Source organism: Myotis yumanensis, unplaced genomic scaffold (genome assembly GCF_028538775.1).
Source record: "Myotis yumanensis isolate MYYU_CA2020_CCGP unplaced genomic scaffold, mMyoYum1.0.hap1 SCAF_24, whole genome shotgun sequence".
Taxonomy (NCBI): Eukaryota; Metazoa; Chordata; class Mammalia; order Chiroptera; family Vespertilionidae; genus Myotis; species Myotis yumanensis.
The window spans coordinates 10,592,191-10,617,512 of record NW_027223775.1 but is presented as its reverse complement, the minus strand read 5'-3'; the positions used below and the strand labels follow the sequence as shown (position 1 = coordinate 10,617,512).

The following is a 25,322-nucleotide window of genomic DNA, read 5'->3' as shown; positions in this document are numbered from 1 at the left end:
CCCTCCACTGCCAGCCAGGTCGCCTCTAACTGCCTCCTCTCTGCCGGCCTGGTCACTCCTAACTGCACCCTCCCCCATCGGCCCGGTTGACCCCAACTGCTCTCCTGCCAGCCTAATCGCCCCCAACTGCCCCCCCTCCCCAATGGCCTGGTAGCCCCATGCAGCCTGTTGTTCAGTGGTTTGGTTGTCCCTCACTAACCCCCCTGCTGGCCTGGTTGTAAGCAGCCATCTTGTGAGGTTGTGAAGGTCAATTTGCATATTATCTCTTTATTATGTAGGATTTCAGACAGGAAGGGAGAGAGAGAGAGAGAAACATCCATGATGAGAGAGAATCATGGACCGGCTGCCTCTTGCACGCCCCCTACTGGGGATGGAGCCCACAACCCGGGCATGTGCCCTTGACCGGGAATCGAACCATGACCTCCTGGTTCCTAGGTCGATGCTCAACCACTGAGCTACGCCGGCCGGGCCAATTGCTGCTTCTCACGATGAATCCTCGCCCTCCTTGTCACAAAAGCAGAACGGAAACACCCTACAGCAGTTCATCAACCACACGAATTGCCGGTTCCGGTCCGGCCCGAGCTGCGGCTGGACCTGGGTGATGGTCTTCCTGTGTTCCTTTACGGCCTCGGCCACCGTGTGGATGACCAGGTCATAGAGCGGCTCCGTGTCCTTGGTCAGCGGGGTGGACTCCGAGGGGTCCCGGGAGAGGTCGAACAGCAGGGGAGGGTCGTGGTAGGTGACGTTGTCCCCGATGCATTGGCAGTGGGTGGTCTCGTAGCAGGCCTGAGCTCCCGGCGGCTGGAAGATGGGGGTGACGTAGTGAACCTTCCACACGGCGTCGCCTGGAGAGGAGAGGAGATGTCAGAGGCACCCAGCCCGTGTGCCTGTTGAGGCACCCAGCCCGTGTGCCCCTTGAGGCACCCCGCCCATATGCCCATTGAGGCACCCAGCCCATATGCCTGTTGAGCCACCCAGCCATGTGCCCATTGAGGCACCCAGCCCATGTGCCCATTGAGGCACCCAGCCCGTGTGCCCATTGAGGCACCCCGCCCATATGCCTGTTGAGGCACCCAGCCCATATGCCTGTTGAGCCACCCAGCCATGTGCCCATTGAGGCACCCAGCCCATGTGCCCATTGAGGCACCCAGCCCGTGTGCCCATTGAGGCACCCAGCCCATATGCCCCTTGATGCACCCAGCCCATATGCCCATTGAGCCACCCAGCCCATACGCCCATTGAGGCACCCAGCGCGTGTGTCCATTGAGGCACCCAGCCCATATGCCCATTGAGGCACCCAGCCCGTGTGTCCATTGAGGCACCCAGCCCATATGCCCATTGAGGCACCCAGCCCATATGCCCATTGAGGCACCCAGACCGTGTGCCCATTGAGCCACCCAGCCCACGTGCCCGTTGAGGCACCCAGCCCATATGCCCATTGAGGCACCCAGCCCATATGCCCATTGAGGCACCCAGCCCGTGTGCCCATTGAGGCACCGAGCCATATGCCCATTGAGGCACCCAGCCCATGTGCCCATTGAGGCACCCAGCCCATATGCCCATTGAGGCACCCAGCCCGTGTGCCCATTGAGGCACCGAGCCATATGCCCATTGAGGCACCCAGCCCATATGCCCATTGAGGCACCCAGTCCATGTGCCTGTTGAGGCACCCAGCCCATATGCCCATTGAGGCACCCAGCCCATTTGCCCATTGAGGCACCCAGCCCATGTGCCCGTTGAGGCACCCAGCCCATGTGCCTGTTGAGGCACCCAGCCCATATGCCCATTGAGGCACCCAGCCCGTGTGCCCATTGAGGCACCCAGCCCATGTGCCTGTTGAGGCACCCAGCCCATGTGCCCATTGAGGCACCCAGCCCATATGCCCATTGAGGCACCCAGCCCATGTGCCCATTGAGGCACCCAGCCCATATGCCCATTGAGGCACCCAGCCCATATGCCCATTGAGGCACCCAGCCCATGTGCCCATTGAGGCACCCAGCCCATATGGCCATTGAGGCACCCAGCCCATGTGCCCATCAACTTGGTCGTCTTCTGCCTTCGTGGGCATTCTCTGCTCTTTCTCGTTGCCCACACGTTAAATACCAGCCAATCTTCAGAGCATCGGAACATCAGAATGCCTTCTTTAAAAAAAATATTTTTTATTGATTTCAGACAAGAAGGGAGAGGAGAGAGAGAGAGAGAGAGAGATAGAGAGAGAGAGAGAGAGAGAGAGAGAGAGAGAGAGAGAGAAACATCAATAACGAGAGAGAATCATGGATGGGATGCCTCCTGCACACCCCCTACTGGGTATCGAGCCTGAAACCTGGGCATGTGCCCTTGACTGGGAATCGAACTGTGACCTCCTGGTTCATAGGTGGATGCACAATCACTGAGTCACCGGGTCAGGCTAGAATCATCTGTACTAATAAAAGGGTAATATGCTAATTAGACCAGATAATCGGGACATCTTCCGGACATCCTTCCGGACATCTTTACGGACAAGCCATTGTGGTGGGGGCCAAGGCAGAGGTGGTTAGGGGCGATCAGGCTGGCAGGGGAGGGCAGTTAGGGGCGATCAGGCCAGCAGGGGAGGGCAGTTAGGGGCGATCAGGCCTGCAGGGGAGAGCAGTTAGGGGCGATCAGGCCGGCAGGGGAGGGCAGTTAGTGGCGATCAGGCCGGCAGGGGAGGGCAGTTAGGGGCGATCAGGCCGGCAGGGGAGAGCAGTTAGGGGCGATCAGGCTGGCAGGGGAGGGCAGTTAGGGGCGATCAGGCCGGCAGGGGAGAGCAGTTAGGGGCGATCAGGCTGGCAGGCGAGAGCAGTTAGGGGCGATCAGGCTGGCAGGGGCGGGCAGTTAGGGGCGATCAGGCCTGCAGGGGAGAGCAGTTGGGGGCGATCAGGCCGGCAGGGGAGGGCAGTTAGGGGCGATCAGGCAGGCAGGCAGGTGAGCGGTTAGGAGCCAGCGGTCCCAGATTGCAAGAGGGATGTCCGACTGCTGGCTTAGGCCCGATCCCTGTGGACATCCCCTGAGGGGTCCCGGATTGGAGAGGGTGCAGGCCTGGCTGAGGGACACCCCCTCCCCCCGCTCTATGCACAAATTTCGTGCACTTGGCCTCTAGTTTAGTATAACATCCCATGTCTCAAAATTGATGTTTCCTTGCTTTTTAAATGAACTTGTTGGGGTGACATTGGTTAATAGAATGATATAGGTTCCAGGTGTACCATTCTATAACGCATCCGCTGTACATTGTCGTGTGTGTTCAGCACCCCAAGTCATGTCTCCTTCTATCACCATTTATGTGGTTGACCGTCAAGCCCTCCCCTCTTCTAGCTGCCTCAGCACCCCACTTCCACCTGCCATTCACATTTGCTGTTGTCTGTGTCCATGAGTTTTTTGTTCTTTGCTGATTCCCTTCACCCGTCTCACCCAGCCCCCAACCCTCTCATCTCTGACAGCTGTCTGTCTATTCTCTGTATCTATGAGTCTGTCTCGACTTAGCCAAGGGTCCTGGGTTCGATTCTGGTCATGGTCACATGCCCCCGTTGTGGGCTCGATCCCCAGTAGTGGGCGTTCAAGAGGCAGTCGATCCATGATTCTCTCTCATCATGGATGTTTCTATCTCTCTCTCTTTTCCTTTCTTCTCTGAAATCGATAAAAAAAAATTATATTTAAAAAAGTTATAAAAAAGAGAGTGTTTCTCAACGTTGATATTTCTCAAAGTCATCTCTCTGTCTTTCTGAAGGAGAGCAATTCTTAGAAACTTTCCAGAGAAGGTATTTTCAGTGCTGACGCTAGACTACAGGGACTGGGCCAAGGGATTAAAATGAAGAAATCACAGAGACTACAGGGACCCTGGTTTGGGCATCTGCTGGGTGCACGGGCCGGGGTACTTACTGTCCTTCGGGCGCCAGCGGGCGGCGTGGAGGAACCGACTGCAGTAGTGAAACAGGAACTCGTGCTCTGAACGCTGGACCTGGCCCTGAAGCAATGGCATGAGGTTTCGGCCGTCAATCACCCTGTAGACACACAGGAAGGAGGTCAGGCGAAGGCATTTGGTCATGAGGCTGTTGGAAGGATGCTCAGCGCATCCCATGACCTCCCATGACCTTCCGTGGGCCCAGAGAACAGTGTGCTGAGTAGGTAGGAGCAACCATTGCCCCAAACTCAACCAACGCATCCCATGAATATCTCGGACAATTATTTTTATGACTCCGGTTGGCTTAGTAACATAAAAATTACATCGTCACTACCACTATTGTCTTTATTTTATTTTATATGTTGATTGATTTCAAAAGGGAGGGAGAAGGAGAGAGAGCTAGAAATATCAAGGATGAGAGAGAATCATGGATCGGCTGCCTCCTGCACGCCCCCTACTGGGGATGGAGCCCACCACCCAGGCATGTGCCCTTTATTGGAATTGAACCCGGGACCGTTCAGTCCATAGGCCAATGCTCTACCCACTGAGCCAAACCAGCTAGGGCTTAATGGATCTCTAAGTCAACTTGATAAATGCTGTAAGTAGGGAGCCCTATTCAGTTATTTTAGATGAACTCTCTGTAAATTCTACTACTGGCTGAACCCGATGTTAAAAAATTGAAGAGGTCTCTTTTTGATGTTAATGAGCTTGGCATCTTACTTTCCTTCAAAAGTAGGTCATCTTTATTATACAAAGAAAGAAACATTAGCCCGGCCGGCCTGGCTCAGTGGTTGAGCATTGACCTGTAAACCAGGAGGTCATGGTTCGATTCCCAGTCAGGGCACGTGCCTGGGTTACGGGCTTGATCCCCAATAGGGGGCGTGCAGGAGGCAGCCGATCCATGATCCTCTCTCATCATGGACGTTTCTATCTCTCTCTTCCTCTCCCTTCCTCTCTGAAATCAATAATATATATATATTTTTAAAAAGAATGATACATTAACAAAACTCCTTGGGCTTAGAAGGGTGAGGTGAAAGTCGGTTGAATCTACTGAAGAGCCGTTAAGAGCTGTTATGAAGGAATAATTAGGAAAGCAGACTCAAGCCTGCCCTAGGTCAACGGCGACCAGAGAGAGGAACAAAGCAATATAATGACATTTAAAATATTTGTGATCGAGTTCAAAATGTCCATCGAAGGTCTGACCTTCACCCCCGCCTTCTGGACCTGGGACACCAGACAGGAGGGAATTATTCTTCCTCTTATGTGGACGAGGGAGTTTGATTGGCCATATTCTCATCTCCAAGCCTTCCTGTCTCCATCTTCCTCACAAATAAAAGCTACGAGGTGACTGAGATGGGCCATCCTATCTAATAAAGAGGGAATATGCTAATTGACCCTCACACCATCGCAAAGATGGCGGCGCCCACAGCCAATAAGGAGGGAATATGGTAATTGACTGCCATGCCCTCAAAGATGGGGGAGCCCACAGCCACAGGATGGCCTGCAGGGAAAGGCATTTGGGGGCGACCAGGCCGGCAGGAGAGGGCAGTTGTGGGTGATCGGGCCAGCAGGGGAGGGCAGTTGGGGGCGACCAGGCATGAAGGGGAGAGCAGGTAGGGGCAACCAGGCCAGCAAGGGAGAGCAGTTGGGGGTGATCCAGCCAGCAGGGGTGGGCAGTTAGGGGCAATCAGGCCAGCAGGGGAGGGCAGTTGGGGGTGACCAGGCCAGCAGGGGAGGGCAGTTGGGGTGATCAGGCCAGCAGGGGAGAGCAGTTGGGGGTGATCCGGCCAGCAGGAGAGGGCAGTTAGGGGCAATCAGGCCAGCAGGGGAGGGCAGTTGGGGGCAATCAGGCCAGCAGGGGAGAGTAGTTGGGGGTGACCAGGCCAGCAGGGGAGGGCTGTTGAGGGTGACCAGGCGGGCAGGGGAGGGCAGTTAGGGGTGACCGGGAAGGCAGGGGAGGGAAGTTATGTGTCAATTGGGCTGGCAAGGGAGTGGTTAGGGGCAATCAGGCAGGCAGGAAGGCATGCAGGTGGGAGCCAGCTATCCCAGATTGTGAGAGGGATGTCCGACTGCTGGCTTAGGCCCGTGCACCAGGCCTCCAGTAGAACTACAACATTGATGGCCAGCGTATGAGTAACGATCAGTAGACTTAGCCTTAGATGAAGGTGGAAATGACCTGGGTACCGCGGAGAAAGTGTACCCATTAGGATACAGTTTATCTCCCTGGACCTGAATCTTCTCAAGACACAGGTAAAGAGAAGCTCCGTTAACAGATTACATGACGTCACCTGTCCTGAGGGACGATGCCTCCGGTCAACGCCGCTACCGTTGGCAAGATATCCATCAAGCTGGTAGGTTCATCAATGACGTTTCCGGCGGGCAATCTTCCGGGCCATCGGAAAAGCCCGGGCACGCGGATCCCGCCTTCCCAGCCGGCTGTGCCTTTCCCTCCTACGGGGCAAAGCAATGAAGTTGCAGTTGAAATAATGACTGATATAAGAGTGTTTAGAAATGTAAATCTCCCGCAATAATGTCTGTCTCTGCTCAGTGCCCACCACGTGCAGACACCCGATGGGGTCAGCGGTACACGCCCACGGAACTCTACTATCTTGAGCTGCTCATTGGTTCTTGCCCAATGGTACTTTCTCAAGGAAGGGCAGTTAGGGGGCGATCAGGCCAGCAGGGGAGGGCAGTTAGGGGGTGATTTTGTTTAAAATAGCACACAGACCTCTCCCAGAATTCTTTCTGCTCTATTTTTCTCCATCCTTCTCTGCTGTACTTTTCTGTGGGATTTAACTAGCCTCTAACCCAGTGATGGCGAACCTTTTGAGCTCGGCGTGTCAGCATTTTGAAAAACCCTAACTTCATTCTGGTGCCGTGTCACCTATAGAAGTTTTTTGATATTTGAAACCATAGTAAAACAGAGATTTGTATTTTTGATGTTTATTCTATATATTTAAATGCCATTGAACAAAGAAAAATCAACCAAAAGAAATGAGTTCGTGTGTCACCTCTGATACGCGTGTCATAGGTTCGCCCTCACTGCTCTAACGTATGACACTAGAGGCCTGGTGCACAGATTCGTTCACAGGTGGGGTCCCTTGGCTTAGCCTGTGGGGATCAGGCAGAAACAGGTTCTCCGACATCCCCCAAGGGGTCCTGGATTGCGATAGAGTGGTTCGCGGGTGACGCACCCCACAATCAGTCTCCCTCCTCTCTGGTTCTGGGTGTGTCACCTGAGAGCCATAGCAGTCAAGTCACCGCAGCTCCTGCATTAAGCGTCTGCCCCCTGGTGGTCAGTGCATGTCATAGCTACTGGTCGAATGGTCAGATGGTTGCTTAGGCTTTTATATAGATAGATAGATAATTTACATATTCTTATTATTATTCCTGGCATGTCTCTTGCCACAAAGGTGGAAAATTGTGTCTGATTTGTTCCCTGCTGTGTCCAGCATGCTGAAAAGTAATTGAATCAATGATACGAGGACTTATAGTCGGGTAGATAAAGCACCTGAATTAATCTAAAAAATAATCCTATTATTTTACATCTTAGAAAAAATGTACTTATGGGAAGAGGGGGTTAAGTTTTTTTTAAGTTTCCTTTTCAAGGCCTGTGGGAAGCGATGGGAGAGGTGACTCAGCTGTGAATCCAGCAAAGAGAACTGATACGCAGGGTCAGGCTGACCCACCAGGAGTCAAAACATCATCTCGTCCACATCTTCTCATCCACATCATCTCACCTACATCATCTCACCCACATCATCTAACCCACATCATCTCACCCACATCATCTCGTCCACATCATCTCGTCCACATCATCTCACCCACATCATCTCACTCACATCATCTTGCCCACATCATCTCACCCACATCATCTCGTCCACATCATCTCGTCCACATCATCTCACCCACATCATCTCGTCCACATCATCTCACCCACATCATCTCGTCCACATCATCTCACCCACATCATCTCACTCACATCATCTCGCCCACATCATCTCACCCACATCATCTCGTCCACATCATCTCACCCACATCATCTCGCCCACATCATCTCACCCACATCATCTCACCCACATCATCTCACCCACATCATCTCACCTACATCATCTTGTCCACATCATCTCACCCACATCATCTCACCCACATCATCTTGTCCACATCATCTTGTCCACATCATCTCACCCACATCATCTCATCCACATCATCTCACCCACATCATCTCACCCACATCATCTTGTCCACATCATCTCATCACCTGATGACCAAGGACAATAACTGATGTCTGTGTTCCCCCAGGGTTGCACAGAGCTGCATTCCATTCCCAGCCTCACCCCAGCCCCTTCCCCTTTATAATCCTACGCCCTGAATCATGCTGGAAGACACAACTTTGTGCTTGTCTTCTTGATGGGCTGGCCTTCTCAATAAATGCCTTGTAGGATTCAACCCTACTTTTCTAATTAGACACAGCGACAGGAAGCCCAAGCCCACACAGGGGTTTCCAGGTAACATGAATAGTATTCATAGATGCTTAATTATTATTTCCCTATAAACCCAGAAATTTATTGGGAAAGGAAGCACCCGGTGACCAACGGCCACCAGAATGACCCGCATACACCAGATTTTCCTTTACCCAACGAGAAGGAATGGCCATCCTACTGCACTAATGGATTCTTATGATTTCATGGGTGGATGGGAAGAAAAGAGATTCGACGGACAGTAACCTCACAGGGTTGTCTTATATAATAAAGAGGTAATATGCAAATTGACCATCATGCCCTCGCACAAGATGGCCACCCCCATGTGGTCTCAAGACGGCTGCCAGGGGAGGGCAGTTGTGGGCCATCAGGTCAGCAGGCGAGGGCAGTTAGGGGCGACCAGGCCAGCAGGGGAGAGCAGCTGGGGCCAATTGGGCTGGCAGGGGAGAAGTTAGGCATCGGTCAGGCTGGCAGGGGAGTGGCTAGGGGTGATCAGGCAGGCAGGCAGGCATGTGAGCGGTTGGGAGCCAGCAGTCCCGGATGGTGAGAGGCCTAAACTGGCAGTTGGACATCCCCCGAGGGGTCCGAGATTGGGGAATGGTGCAGGCTTGGAGCTGAGTGGCCCCCTCCCCCAATGCCCAGTGCACAAATTTCATGCACTAGGCCTCAAGTCGGATCACAAATTCCTAACGAGGCTGGCTGGTCGGGGGAGATCATCCAATAACTTCACACCCAGGCCTATAACTTCTTTAATGACAGGTTTTAAGCTGGCTCTGCCTGTTGTTCCTGAGCAGCTAGCTTAACACATCTCTGAAATGCCAGAGGTAATACCCCTTTGACAAGGGGTGTATACCCTCAAGAGACCACAGAAGCTCGTTGACGATCCCGTAATCCAATCCCCACCTTACTGTCTCAAACCTGGCTAATGTTCCTTCCTCCATTTCAAATGTTCATAAAATAGGCATTGGAGATCTTGCTCCCCAAAATATGTCATCCGTTTGGTTCAAATGAACTCTTTTTTTTAAAAGATATATATATTTTTTATTTTAGAGAGGAGTGGATGGAGAGAGAGATAGAAACATTAATGATGAGAGAGAATCATCGATCAGCTGCCTACTGGGGATGTGCCCGCAACCAAGGTACATGCCCTTGACCAGAATCGAACCTGGGATCCTTGAGTCCGCAGGCCGACGCTCTATCCACAGAGCCAAACCAGCCAGGACTGGAAATATTTTTTTGAAGTTCTCTTAAGCAAAACTATAAAATTTTCCTATAGATTTAGTCCCTTCCTAGGCTCACCGTTTGGTTGCACAAGCCCTAAGCTGCAGACACACCCTTTGGCGAGAGTGACACAAAGATTTCATCTCATTCATACAGGAGTCATTTCCTGCTGGATGCAAGATTATAAAACCCACATTTGCATGAATAATAATCCATGTGTCTCTACAAATTGCTGTAGAGTCTCCATCAGATCAGAGGTTCGAATGTACTGAACGGGTTGCAGGTAATCTTCTTTTAACATCAGGAAACACGCTACTAGACCAGGCCAATGTGGTGGCTCATGGATATGTTTTCACGGCTGATATGTTCCACCTTGACATGGAATCAGTATTGTGAATTTCATTGTAAAACCTGAGCCTGGTTGAGTGTCAACCTATGAACCAGGAGGTCATAGTTCAATTCCCAGTCAGGGCCCATGCCCAGGTTGTGGGCTCGATCTCCAGTAGAGGGTAGGCAGGAGGCAGCCAATCAATGATTTTCTCTCATTATTGATGTTTCTATCTCTCTCTCTCTCTTCCATCCTTCCTCTCTGAATTCAATAAAAATATATTTAAAAAACCTCAGAGAAGCTTGGCCATATCTCTGGGAAAGGACACCCAAAGCTTTCTGCACGTCCAAGGAGACGTCTATGTGCCCTCTCTGTAGACCACATTTCTTCTTATTCTAATTCCATCTTGTGGATGGAATCAATGATTAGATATTCGACTCATTTAATGCCTCCCTCGTGTCATCTGCTTATGTGAACACTCTTTCACGCATAGGACTCTCAGGGAGGCCCGTTTCTAGGGTATTGTCTAGAAATGTTAGCAATTTAAGGTCAATATCCTTGGGTTTGGGACCCTACGCTTTCTTTTTGACCAAGCGTCCAATAAACAACCATCTTGTTGAGTGTTTCATGCATCATTCATCTCGTGTTTCATGCCACGGATCTTGTATTACAATGAGCCAGAGAGACCCTAGTCACAAGGACACCCCAGGTACGATCTTCCCTGCTCACCTTTGAATATCCCATTATATCCACCGAGTTGGGCTTGGCCCAGCCTGGCCTCCAAATGTCCCCCGTGGTCTGACGTGAAGTAGACAAGCGTGTGATTCCTCAGCCCCAAATCATCAATGGCAGCAAGGAGTTTGCCTGAAACAATAAAAAACAGACCATAAAACAAATAAAATTATAAGCTTTGGGCATCTGTGTTAGTCCCAATGCATGCATATTCTTTTGGGAATCATTGCAAAAATGTTTCTCATCTACAAGGCCTCAAATCTTACACCCCAAGAATAGTGTGCAAGAGCAGAGGGTTTTGCTTAGGGGTTGAGCGTTGACCTTTGAACCAGGAGGTCATAGTTGTGGGCTCCATCCCCAGTCGGTGGCGTGCAGGAGGCAGTCGATCCATGATTGTCTCTCATCACGAAGGTTTCTCTCTCTCTCCCTTCCTCTCTAAAATCAATAAAAAAATATATTTAAAAAAAATAATAGTTATGCCCTATCCTGTTTGGCTAAGTAGATAATGCATCGTTCTGTGGACTGAAGGGTCCTGGCCTTGAATCCGGTCAAGGGCACATGCCTGGGTTGCAAGCTTTATCTCCAGTAGGGGGCATGCAGGAGGCAGCCAATCATGATTGATCTCTCAAAATTGATATTTCTCTCTCTCTCTCCCTCTCCCTTCCTCTATGAAATAAATAAAAAATATATATTTTTAAAAGAGAATCCTATGTGAGCCCACTGTTCTCCCGTCAGCATCACATGTTCAAGAGGTGATTATGGTCAAGTCAGTGTGAACATGGACTTCCTCCTATGCTCGTGCTGATGTTTCTACGGTCCATCCTGCCACTTACCCACATAGAAGTCCATCTCCTCCACGTTATCCCCGTATAAACCGTGCTTGCTGGTGCCAATGAAGTCGTCGGTCGTGGGGAGAGGCGTGTGGACGTGAAGAAACGAGTAAAAGAGGAGGAAAGGTCCTTCGCGGTGCCTGAGAAGACATCGAGCCCATCTCCAGTGAGTCCCCAACCTCTGGGAGTGGGAACCCCATTGTTCTCCGACACACAGGCCCAGTGTGTGTCACGACCCATGAGAGGGGACACACGCAAAAGGCAGCCCCTTTGACAGACGCTCCTGGTTGGAATGGATTCCAGAAGCCTCCAGCCTCCAGCCTCGGCCTCTAATCTTGGGGTGATGCCACCTCTCAGGTGCCAGGACGTGGGTAGGTCATACCGCTCTCAGCGGTCACACAGGGTTATTACTCAAGTCCAGCTCTGCTGGGAGCACTTTCCCAGGGCTCACCAGATCTCAGACTAGAGTCACACCCCAAGACACACACAGGAGACGGTCTGATCGGAGTGGTTCCTCAGAAACATCAGCGCTTTCACAACCCAAGAGCAAGCACGGACAGATAGATCTCGGCAATCTGTCCACACACCTTTGATTCCCATTTGAGGACACAGGGAAAGAGGTTGACCCCTCCAAGTCCTGACAATTGGTCTGCGGGAAAGATAGGTCCTCAGCTGACCAGGGCAGCGTACAACACCATCCCAGTCTTGGGGAAATTTCGGCTCTGTCTGGTGAGATATCAATGTGTGAAGACTGGGTGAAAAAATAAGCTAGAAACAAGGAAAAGGAGGACTGTGGCCATGGTTGACTGGGTTGAAGGGTGTCCCTCCAAAGTGGTCCCCATAGAAACTCAGAATGTGATCTTATTTGGAATATAGGGTCTTGGGAGATAGAATTCCTTAAGAAGAGGTTAACTGGGGTAGGGTGGGCTCAGAGTCCTTGGGTGTCCTCATAGGAAGAGGGCTGTGAGGAGCTACTCAGACACACGGAGAGGAAAGAAGGACATGTGAAGACGGAGGGAGAAATGGGAGTGATGTGGCCACAAGCCAAGAGCACCAAGGATTTTTGGCAAAAACCAGAAGCCAGAAGAGGAGGTAGCATTAGGGTTAGGGTTAGGGTTAGGTTTGGGGTTAGGGTTAGGGTTAGGGTTAGGGTTAGAGTTAGGGTTAGGGTTAGGGTTAGGGTTAGGGTTGGGGTTAGGGTTCGGTTTAGGGTTAGGGTTAGGTTTAGGGTTAGGGTTAGGGTTAGGGTTAGTGTCAGGGGTATAGTTAGGGTTAGGATCATAGTTACAGTCTAGATTAGGGTTATAGTTAGGGTCAGGGTCAGGGCTAGGGTTAGGCTTAGGGTTAGGGTTACGGTTAGGGTTAGGGTTAGAGTTAGGTTTAGGGTTAGGGTTAGGGTTAGGGTTAGGGTTGGTGTTAGGGTTAGGGTTAGGGTTGGTGTTAGGGTTAGGGTTAGGGTTAGGGTTAGTGTTAGCGTTAGGGTTAGGGTTAGGTTTAGGGTTGGGGTTAGGGTTAGGGTTAGGGTTAGGGTTAGGGTTAGGGTTAGGGTTCGGGTTAGGGTTCGGGTTAGAGTTAGGGTTAGGTTTAGGGTTGGGGTTAGGGTTAGGGTTACGGTTAGGGTTAGGGTTAGGGTTAGGGTTTGTGTTAGGGTTAGGGTTAGGGTTAGGGTTAGGGTTTGTGTTAGGGTTAGCGTTAAGGTTAGGGTTAGGGTTAGGGTTAGGTTTGGGGTTAGGGTTAGGGTTAGGGTTGGGGTTAGGGTTAGGGTAGGGTTAGGGTTAGGGTTAGGGTTAGGGTTAGGGTTTGTGTTAGGGTTAGCGTTAAGGTTAGGGTTAGGGTTAGGGTTAGGTTTGGGGTTAGGGTTAGGGTTAGGGTTAGGGTTAGGGTAGGGTTAGGGTTAGTGTTAGGGTTAAGGTTATGGTTAGAGTTAGGGTTAAGGTTAGGGTTCGGGTTCGAGTTAGGGTTGGCCCCTCTGCACTCAGAAATCATCACGGAGCTAAAACTGAAATCCTGCTGTGCTCGACACACTTTTCCCTGGTTCAGAAGTCTCAGTCCTGTGTCCCGCCCACACTGACACTGTCATTTGAAACCTCTGGCTTCCAGAATGTGAGAGAAAGCGTCCATTCCTGTTGGGTGAAGTCACCCTGTGTGGGGTACATTTTTTTGAGAAGCCCTAGGAAACTAATATACATTAGTTTATTAGTAATATATATATTAGCATATGAGTAAACTAATATACGAATGAGGAATGAGGTCACACCAGTTTCCATCTGATATATCTAAAGGGCCAGCTGAGGTGCTTTTGGCCAATCCTTCTAGAACTTGGCAAGGGCGCCAGGCAATGGAGGAGTTGCCCCAACACGAAACCAGCCATAGAGCTGCACCTACAAGGCAAATAAGGTCCTACTTCTCCCCCACGCTCCCTGGGTGTCGCCTCCCCCTGGGCTGTGGGGTAAAGATGATCAGATTCCTCCAGGTCCCTGAATAAAGAAGAAGTGGTACATATACTCAATAGAACATGACTTAGCCCAAAAAAGAGGAAGGGAATCTTACCATTTGCGACAGAATGGATGGACCGAGAAGGTATTGTGCTAAGTGACTTGAGTCGGACGGAGAAAGGCAAACACCATGTGATTTCATTTATAAATTGAATTAAAACAAAACAAAATAAACAAACAAACAAAAAAACAGAGCCATAGATACAGAGAACAGACCCATGTTGGCCAGAGAGGAGAGGCGTTGGTCGGTTGGGTGGAAAAAAAGGTGACGTGCTTGAGAAATAAAAAATTGGTAGTTACACCGTAGTCATGGGGACGTAAATGACAGCTCAGGGAATATAGTCAAGAACAGCGTAATAACTGTGGATGGTGCCAAGTATCGGGGAAATTACTATGTTGTACACTTGAAGCTAACATCATATTGTACGTCAACTGTAATTTAAAAAGAGAGAGAGAGAGAGAGAGAGAGAGAGAGAGAGAGAGAGATTTGGAACCAAAAAAAAATCCTTTATATCCTTACTCAAGTCTATGTAACAAAGAGGTTGGCATTTCCTCTGGCATATCTCTTGCCAAGACCAAATTGCTCACAGATCCTTGCAGACACCTACTTTTCCTCCTGCTGTAACTCCCCCCTGGAATGCATGCTCACGCCTTCCTTCAGCTCGCTGTAACTGATCTCTGAAGATTCAGGCAAGATATAGTTTCGTCAACAGTGCCTTCCCTCCCTAGTCGGTTTGGCTTGGCCTGTGGACTGAAGGGACCTGGGTTCGATTCCAGTCAAAGGGCACAGGCCCGGGTTGCAGGCTTGATCGCCAGTAGGGGGCGTGCAGGAGGCAGCCAGTCAATGATTCTCTCTCATCATGGATGTTTCTTTTTTTTAAAAAAAAAAATATATTTTATTGATTTTTTACAGAGAGGAAGGGAGAGGGATAGAGAGTTAGAAACATCGATGAGAGAGAAACATCGATCGGCTGCCTCCTGCACGCACCCCCACTGGGGATGTGCCCGCAACCAAGGTACATGCCCTTGACTGGAATCGAACCCGGGACCCTTGAGTCCGCAGGCCAATATCTATCTACTGAGCCAAACCGGTTAGGGCTCATCATGGATGTTTCTATCTTTCCGTCTCCCTCTCTGAAATCAACAAAAATATATTAAAAACAAAATATACTGCCACCCACCAAATATGTATATATATATATATATATATATATATATGTATGTATACACTAGTGGCCTGGTGCATGGATTCCTGCACATTGAAAGGAAATTAATTAGAAGAAATATGTTAATATCGCTACTCACCCTTTCTCTATAATAGAAGTGTCAGAGATGAAAGAATATTAGTAAAATGTATATGAAAATAATATTTAAATTGACGAATAAATAAACAATAACAACATGATATATCAACAACAAAGCCATGATATAAAAAACATGATATAAAAACAAAACATGGTATGAAAGCAACATTGATGAAATCAATGACTGATGTCCTGACCGGTGTGGCTCAGTGGATAGAGCGTCGGCCTGCAGACTCAAGGGTCCCAGGTTCGATTCCAGTCAAGGGCATGTACCTTGGTTGTGGGCACATCCCCAGTAGGGGGCGTGCAGGAGGCAGCCGATCGATGTTTCTCTCTCATCGATGTTTCTAACTCTCTATCCCTCTCCCTTCCTCTCTGTAAAAAAAAAATCAATAAAACATATTTAAAAAATAAAAATCACCAAAATTTTTTAAAAAATCAATGACTGATAAATTGATGAAACGTATTCTAATATCTTCCTGTTTACCACATTAGGAGTAGAAACACTTTATATGTGTCTCGCATGCGAGAGCCAACATTGATTTTTAAATTGGCAGTGCTCATCGTATGTACCAGCCGGCCGGTTGGTCGGTTGGTCGGACGGTCAGTCAGTCGGATGGTCGGTCAATTAGCCTTTTATATATATAGGTAGATAGATACTCATTCCCTTATCTTTTCATGAATCTACAAATAAAAAAATCATCTTTACCTTTCTAAAAACGAAATCGCCTCCTTCACCATGATGGACCCAGCCCTTTCCGCCTTCATGGGCTGCTCGGTAATTTCTTGCTCCCTCATGAGGAGGCAATTCCAGTACAGGGTCGACTGGTAACTGTTTAACCAGAAGTAGCCCAGGAGAAGGATGAATAGGACCAGGGAGAGGATGAGGGCCCAGGGAACGCAGAGCATGCGACTCAGTTTCCCGAGAGCGAGAGTGAGCGCAGCCACGGCCACCAGCTGCACACAGAGCCAGAGTCGGCCGCTGATGGCTAATTCCGCGTCCCGGGAAGGGTCGGGCCAGCATGTGTGGTACAAACTGAACGGCATGCCGTAGAAATAATCGAACCCATAGTGAGACGGGTGGTGGCAGTGGTCATGTCGGAAATTGCAGTTTAAGCCCTGGTGCCATTTCCCTGAAACCAAACACACACACAGATGACACATAACACGCAACACATAACATGCTCACATATGACAAATACCATGAAGTCATATTTTTTTTTCATTTGAAACAAGAAGCCAGGGCACAAAAAAATGGAGTAGACCATATTTTTCTTTTCCTTCAACATCGAAGTTCAGCACGGACTCACGTTGGGCTCTTCTGTACTTGGCAAATGTTTGAAAGTCTGGGTGTGAGTGGACAGGTAGGAAGAAAAATAGAGGCAGGAAAAGGCAATTGTGTGTCTCTTGCAGGGGTGTGAGCTGGGCAGATTCTCATTCACAGACAGGACAAGAAATAGTCACAAATATATCGCGTAATAGAGTCGAGGTAGAGTATAGATGATAGATAGGTAGGTAGGTAGTAATTAGATAGATATTAGGTAGTGAGAAATATGTGATAGAAGGTAGATGGATGAGTAGGTGCATGAATGAATGGATATATAGCTAGACAGAGAGACGAGATATATATATATATATATATATATATATATATATATATATATATATCCTATATAATAAAAGGGTAATATGCAAATTGACCCTCACAGCAGAACGACTGGGAATGACCAGTCGCTATGACACACACTGACCACCAGGGGAGCAGACGCTCAATGCAGGAGCTGCCCCCTGGTGGTCAGGGCGCTCCCACAGGGGGAGCTCTGCTCAGCCACAAGCCAGGCTGACGGCTGCCAGGACAGCGGTGGTGGTGGGAGCCTCTCCCGCCTCCTCAGCAGCGCTAAGGATATCCGACTGCAGCTTATGTCTGCTCCCTGCTGGCCAGTGGACATCCCCCGAGGGCTCCCGGGCTGCCAGAGGGAGGTCTGACTGCCATCTTAGGCCCCGGGGAGCAGGCCTAAGCCAGCAGGTGGACATCCCCTGAGGGGTCCCAGACTGCGAGAGGGCACAGGTTGGGCTGAGGGACCCCCCACCCCGAGTGCACAAATTTTTGTGCACCGGGCCTCTAATATATATCCTAATATATAAAAACCCAGGGTCCATAATGACTGAAGGCTCGACCGACAAGAAGTCAGTCCTGCAGTCAGTGCTGGGTTGCCGTGGCAGTTAGGGGCGATCAGGCTGGCAGGCGGGCAGGCAAGCAGTTAGGAGCCAGTAGTCACAGAGTGTGAGAGGGATGTCCGACTGCCAATTTAGGCCCAATTGGGATCAGGCCTAAACCGGCAGTTGGACATCCCCTGAGGGGTCCCAGATTGGAGAGGGTGCAGGCTGGGCTGAGGGGCATATCAACCCCATGCATGAATTTTGTGCACCGAGCCTCTAAGTATAACTATATATGGTGACGTATTTATGTATTTCAGTTCTCTCTTCTATGTTTCGAAACGTTATTTGCTATTTTTTTCCTATCACTTCATATTATGATGATGATGATTATTATTATTTTTAAATATATTTTATTGATTTTTTACAGAGAGGAAGGGAGAGGGATAGAGAGTTAGAAACATTGATGAGAGAGAAACATCCATCAGCTGCCTCCTGCACGCCCCCTACTAGGGATGTTCCCACAACCAAAGTACATGCCCTTGACAGGAATCGAACCCGGGACCCTTCAGTCCACAGGCCGATGCTCTATCCACTGAGCCACACCGGTTAGGGCATATGATGATTATTTTTAACCGTGTCTTTGTGGTTTCTCCCTCAGGACTTCCACAGTCCTTGTGTTCTTTTGTTTTTCTCTTTCATGGACGCTGTGTTCCTTGGACGCTTGTGTAGACCATGTGAATGGCCTTTGAGGCTTCTGCCTGTGAATGCGAGTTCACTTTTTGAATAATAAGGATTATATGTCACGGGAGGGGGCATTGGGATTTCAGAGACGATTAAGTAGGGTGTGGCCAAGAAAAGTTTGGGGACCATGGCTTTAGACCATGGCTATAAGGTGCAGATATTTCTTTTTACAGAATTAAAACTCAACCTTCCATAAAAAGTCAATTATGCTGCCTGGGCTAGGCTAACATGGCTCAGTGGTTGAGCGTCCACCTATGAACCAGGAGGTCAGCGTTCGATTCCCGGTCAAGGGCACCTGCCCGGGTTGTGGGCTCCATCCCCAGTAGGGGGCGTGCAGGAGGCAGCCGGTCCGTGATTCTCTCTCATCATGGATGTTTCTCTGTCTCTCTTCCTCTCCCTTCCTCACTCTGAAATCAATAAAAATAGATTTTTTTTTTTAAAAAAGCTAATGATGTTAATGCTATTTGTGTGCCCTTGGGTAGACTCAGTACATGTCTTAAATGATGCCTGGTGGATGGGATGCAGGATTACAGAGCCTGCAAAGAAAAGAGAGAGAGAGAGAGAGAGAGAGAGAGAGAGAGAGAGAGAGAGAGAACCATCCTAAATCTTCATCATAGAGAACCATCCTAAATCTTCATCATAGAGCATCTGGACCTGTGCAAAGATGAAGGGCACACGGGGTGACCCGGACACATGTGGGATGAACATCTGGAAAGACCTGGGTGTTAGGTGGGAAGGCGTCTTGTGTCATGGCTGAGCTATGTCTGCAATGGATGGGTTTATATCATTTAGGACACACTGTGTGTGTGTGTGTGTGTGTGTGTGTGTGTGTGTGTGTGTGAAGGGAGCTTCGTTCATTGCAGGTCCTTGGTGAGCCAAGCACAATGATGACAGAGACTTCTGGAGGAGGCAGAGAGCAATAGCTGCTTACCGATGATCGCCGTGCTGTATCCTTGCTCCTTGACCAGGTGTGCAAACGTGGTTTCGTTACGCGGGAGTCCAACAGGGGCCGCGAGAGAGACGATGACACGGTCGTTTCCATCGGAAACCATTCCTAAAGGGGACGGACGAACACGACACAGGTGGACACCATGCGTAGGTAGGTGCCCATCACGGGAAGAGAAAGCGAGTCCTGCCTGGAGGGTGGAGAGCTTGGAAGGTGGACAGAGGACGAACGGGGCAGAGGTATCAAGGTGTGGGGGAGGAAATGGTGTTCTCCAAAGACAAAACTCACACGGGTCCATAATGCAAAACCCCTTGAAACCCTTGTGCACACACACACACACACACACACACACCCATGACACCTTCAGATACACCCCAACCCACTGTCCCCCACTTCCGTAGACAATGGCTGATGGAACATCTAACCTGCACCTGCCTCACCTGGGGCATCTATGCCTCAGAAAAGAAGTCAAGATATGAAATCTTGCTGGGCTGGTGTGGCCAGTGGTTGAGCTTGGACTCAGGAACCAGGAGGTCCTGGTTCGATTCCCAGTCAGGGCACATGCCTGGATTGTGGGCTCGACCCCCAGTAGAAGGCGTGCAAGAGGCAGCCGATCAGTGATTCTCTCATCATTGATGTTTCTCTCTCTCTCTCTTCTCCTCTCTCTCTAAAAATCAATAAAAACATATTTAATAAAAAGAACAAGAGCCCTGACCAGTTTTGCTCAGTGGATAGAGCATCAGCCTGCAGACTGAAGGGTCCCGGGTTCGATTCTGGCCAAGGGCATGTACCTCGGTTGCGGGCACATCCCCAGTAGGAGGTGTGCAGGAGCCAGCTAGCTGATTGATGTTTCTCTCATCGGTGTTTCTAACTCTCTATCCCTCTCTCTTCCTCTCTGTAAAAAATCAATAAAAACATATTTAATAAAAAGAACAAGAAAAATGAAATCTTATGAAGACTTCAAACTCTTGTGTTTCTACTAAAAATTTTTTCCTGACAATAGAGTCTAGTTCTATTTGTAGGACAGATGTGTAAGCTCATTTCCTGTCCAGAACCTGAAGTCGGGGCATCTCGGAAGAGTAGACACATCGGTTTTGAACCCCCTTATGACTAGAGTTGATGTCAAGTAGGTGGGTGGGACCCGTCACCCTGGGACTGAAGACTTATAATTCATGGGCAAGGAACGGAAGAAAGCAGGTGAAGTTTTTGAAGGATTCAGGGACAGAAGAACACCCCGAGATAGCCAACAGGTGTCTCCAGTGGGTAGTAGAAACTGGGGAGACTTTGCTCAATCCTATTGACAGTGATGCCAGGATCCTGGGTGCATTGAACATTCTTGAGCAACCTAGCTAGGCCTGGACAGTTCTCCAAACGGGTCCATCCTGACTTCCTTCCAAAATACGAGCCAACTCAGGGGTTGGGAACAAAATTGTGCAACAGGGGACAAAGCAGGTAAAGAGAAAAAAAAACACACACAAACCTTTTCAGATAAAAATCAGGAGAGCAAATCAGGGCAGGAATTCTCAGAGAGTGAGCGCCTATCTTTTCTTATTTTTATTTTTTTAAAATATACTTTTATTGATTTCAGAGAAGAAGGGAGACGGAGAGAAAGACAGAAACATCCATGAGGAGAGAGAATCATGGGCCGGCCGCCTCCTGCACGCCCCCCTACTGGGGATGGAGCCCACAACCCGGGCCTGTGCCCTGAGCGGGAATCGAACCGGGAACCTCCTGGTTCATAGGTCGACGCTCAACCACTGAGCCACACTGGCCGAGCCATGCCCCCAATTCTAACACGACAGCAGGGAGGGGCCCCGTTCACACACCTGATCGGATCGGGTACCTTCCCGTGAGGAAAGCAGACCGGCTTGGGGTGCACAGGGAGGCGGCGGCGATGTGCTGTGTCAGCTGGACACCATCTCTGGCCAAGCTGTCGATGTTGGGGGTCCTGGGAAGAGAGATGGAGGGGATGCTGAAGAATTGGGGTGGGAGGAGAGAGAGAGAGAGAGAGAGAGAGAGAGGGCGGGGAGGGAATGGTGGGGAGGGAGTGACAGAGGCAGAGACAGAGAGACACAGAGAAAGACACACAGAGAAACACACACACACACACACACACACACACACACAGATCTGCAGGTTAAAAAAATCTGTTTCTGCCCTGACCGGTGTGGCTCAGTGGATAGAGCGCCGGCCTGCGGACTGGAGGGTCCCAGGTTCGATTCCCGGTCAAGGGCATGTACCTGGGTTGCGGGCACATCCCCAGTGGGGGGCGTGCAGGAGGCAGCTGATGGATGTTTCTCTCTCATCGATGTTTCTAACTCTCTATCCCTCTCCTTCTCTCTTCCTCTCTGTAAAAAAATCAATAATATATATATATATATTAAAAATCTGTTTCCTATAATTTCCTGAGCTTAATTGGGAAGAAAACATATCTTGGAATGCAAACCCTATTCTACCTTTTTTTTTTTTTTTGGAAGCTGTTGTTTTTTTTGCAGAACTGGTATAATTTGGTTTTGCAAATCAAATACATATATATAATCCTAATATCAAATATAATAAAATGTAATCTATACTAATAAAAGCCTAGGTGGTCCTCACACACTTGTGCGACGCCCTCACGTCATCACAGGATGGCGGCCACAAGATGACCGCCCTCACGTCATCACAAGATGGCCGCCACCAGATGGCCAGCAGGGGAGGGCAGTTAGGTGTGACTGGGTTATCAGGGGAGGGCAGTTGGAGGTGACCAGGCTGGCAGGGGAGGGCAGTTGGGGGCCATCAGGCCAGAGGGGAGGGCAGTTGGGGGTGATCGGGCCAGCAGGGGGTCAGTTAGGTGTCAATCAGGCAAGCAGAGGAGAGGTTAGGGGATGATCATGCTGTCAGGCAGAATCGGTTAGGGGCAATCAGACAGGCAGGCAGGCGAGCGGTTAGGAGCCATCAGTCCTGGATTGTGAGAGGGATGTCCGACCGCCGGCTTAGGCCTGATCCCCCAGTCAGACATCCTCCGAGGGGTCCCCGATTGGAGAGGGTGCAGGCCGGGCTGAGGCACACCGTGCACCGTGCACGAATTTCGTGCACCGGAGCCTCTAGTCCAATATAATCAAAAGCCTAATATGCAAATCGACCAGACGGTGGAACGATGGGCCACCAGGGAACAGATGGTCAACACAGGAGCTGCCCCCAGCCTGCACGCCCCAGGCCAACCAAGGCAGGTGCCAGCAGGCCCCCCCCGCCCTGCGATCGCCCCACAGATCAGCCCTGATCGTCGGCCAGCTCTAGGGACCCCACCCGTGCACGAATTTCATGCACCGGACCTCCAGTAGATAACAAAATCAAGACGCATAGAGGTGAGGTAAGTTGTCCGAGGTTGCACAACCAGGAGGGCAGAATCAAGACTCAAATCCACATGCATTTAATATGACCTCATTCTCAAAGAGGAAGCCAACAAAATAACGTTGCTGTGGCAGGGAGAAGCGGTCACGAGAGCCATCAACCCTCCCAGCCTCGAGGACACACCTGATGGTGTCGTTTCCATAGCAACCCAGGTCTCCAATCCCAAGGTCGTCGGCCATTATCAGGACGATATTAGGCTTGTCATCGTCCGCCCTTTGCGACTGGCCCACGGTGAGGAGTAACCACATCCAAGACAGGGACGCCCAGCGCCTCCTGAAAAGCAAGCACGGGTTGTAAGGAAACACCCTTTTCTGGATGGTTTCAGGGTCCATGTTCCACGCCTCATCATCTTCTGTGAAGGCAACAGGGTAGGTTGGACGCCAGGCACATGTCCCAGGACAGGGCCTCCGGGCTTCTCTCTCCAAGTCCAGGTCGCTCATCGCTGTTGAATGGTACCCGCCCTGCTCAGGGGCTGGCTCTCCTGGGTGCTCAACACACTCAAACTCATTGCTGTCCTAGGAGGTGGAATCCGAGAACGTAGATTTGCTCGGAGACAGAGCATTTGTTCCTGGGGTGAGAGGCGCTAAGTCGTAGGAGGTGGTGTTGGTGGTTATGTTGCTGACGTGTGCTTATGATTCCTGACATGTGGTTATGGTGATATTGCACAGACTTATGCAATTAGGCTCCCGGTTAATTTGTTGACTCGTGGTTAAGGTTACACTGCTAAGACGTATGCACTTATGTTACTGGTTGTGTGGCTGACTCCCTTCACGTGAAAATGTAATTGTGTGTGGGTATACCAGCTTTGTGGAAAAAAGCAAAACATTTGGTAGAAAGGAAAGCGGGGCCGGGGGGGGGGGGGCGTGGAAGAAAGATGAATCCTGGAACCTGGACATGGATTTAGTCCGCTTCCTAATTATGCTCAGTCCCAACTCCAGTCCTGATTTCTCCAACACAGCCTATGAATTAAAAGCCTAATATGCTAAGTGTCTGGTCGACCAGTTGGCCGTTAAATCCATCAAGGCGTAATACGCAAATGATACCCTACAGCCGCTCAACCGCTGGCTGTGATGTGCACTGACCACCAAGGGGCAAACAGGCAACCCGTTGACCAGTTGCTATGACGTGCACTGACCACCAGGGGGCAGACGCTCCGACCGGTACGTTAGCTTGCTGCTGGGGTCCAGCTGAACAGGACTGAGCGAGATGGGCCAGCGGCATCCTGCAGCCCTCCCGTGGTCCATCCCCAGCTGGCCCACCTTCCTCGTCCTTCTCTAGCCCCTACTGTGCTGAGGTCCCTTTCCTGGCCTGCGCCCTCTCTCAACCCAGGACCCCTTGGATGTTGGAGAGCTGGTTTCGGCCCAATCCTGCAGGACAGGCCGAGAGACCCCACTGGTGCCCGAATTCGTGCACCAGACCTCTAGTAAATAATATTTCTCTTCCTATTGGGTCTCTACCAGATATCAGGTAATGGATATTGGATCCATTGGTTCAATCTCTGTGCTGTCTTTATTCATGATGTAAAACCATCGTTAAATATTTACTCTGGGAAGGAGGCGGTAGAAAGATTCCCTGACTCCATCTGTTCCCAGACCCTTTATAAATCCTCTGATACAACTGTTGACTCAGGATTGACACTCTGCTGTCCCCAAACTTTCGACCCCCAGAAATGTTAACAAGAAGTCTACGGCCAGGGCTTTGTCTATGGACAAACCATAATAATCACAGAAATGCTTTCATCTTCACCAAAATGATTGCGTTGTTTCTCTCAATTCCTCTTTGTACAGCATTTCAAAATAATACAGACCCTGGCCAGGTAGCTCAGGTGGTTAGAGCATCGTGCTGATATGACAAGGTTGCGAGTCCGATCCCTGGTCAGGGCACACAAAGAATCACCCAATGAGTGCATGACTAAGTGGAACCACAAATCTCTCTCTCTCTCTCTCTCTCTCTCTCTCTCTCATAAATCAATAAATATAAAATAAGTGTGTTGGAAATTGGCCATTTCTATTTGTTTCAATTGTCTACCTCTCTCCTACTTCCTTTTTCATTATGAACTTATGAACCCAGAAGATAAATGTAGGCATTTGACAGCTAACCACATAATGAATGCACAATAGTGCATGCCTCTAGCTATCGAGCTGACTTCACAGATGCCACAAAATTATGCATCAGCATCAGTGCCTTTGCCCGGTGGCTTATTACTTCCCGTACCTGAGCATCATCTTGGAGATCTGAGCACCTTCTTATTTCCTTTGGCCGACGATCGAAGCTCCTGGAAAGAAAAGTGTGTCATCTTTGGGTTGCTTAAGTCAGCTCCCGTTTGGAAAGGCTCCCTTAATTTGTGGATTCTATCTCTACTTCCAGCAATCAAAAACTGGTTTTCTCACATTCTCGTGGCATGAACCCCAAGCTCTCAATTACTTGTATCTCTTGGCCCATTAAGGAAGAGCTTGAGCTGTGCCAAGTTCTGGGGCCATCCAGCTCCTTTTTGGGGTGTGAGTTACTTGGCTGCGTCCCTAAACCTACCCTCAGATAGGCCTCGTGAGCACATAACCTCAAGAAGAAGCAGAACCTCAGAGTTTAATCTCACCACATCTACGTGGAATGAACTCAGATCCCCTAAAAAGAAGCGATGTCTTTATCTCCGTCTTTGGTTGGCCATTAGTCCAAAGGGAGACCACTATCTGGTGATTTTAGGAAAGCTAAGAGTTGTTACACACTGGGGGTGGCTGGAGGGGGGGGGGGTGCGCTGTGATGACCAAGGGACATGAT

The 25,322-nt window shown here is 49.8% G+C and overlaps 1 protein-coding gene across 1 annotated transcript; it reads right to left on the bottom strand.

Annotated features, from left to right (window-relative positions):
* Positions 1-483: 483 nt before the first annotated feature.
* LOC139000523 (arylsulfatase F-like) lies at positions 484-23,791 on the bottom strand. The gene is made up of 10 exons (XM_070402674.1): positions 23,683-23,791; positions 22,671-22,899; positions 20,981-21,102; positions 19,140-19,262; positions 16,017-16,440; positions 11,512-11,648; positions 10,676-10,810; positions 6,205-6,367; positions 3,895-4,016; positions 484-845 (listed from the first exon to the last, which is right to left on the bottom strand). The coding sequence occupies exons 1-10, from the start codon at positions 23,789-23,791 to the stop codon at positions 484-486; spliced, it is 1,926 nt and encodes a 641-aa protein (XP_070258775.1).
* Between the last annotated feature and the right edge of the window lie 1,531 nt (positions 23,792-25,322).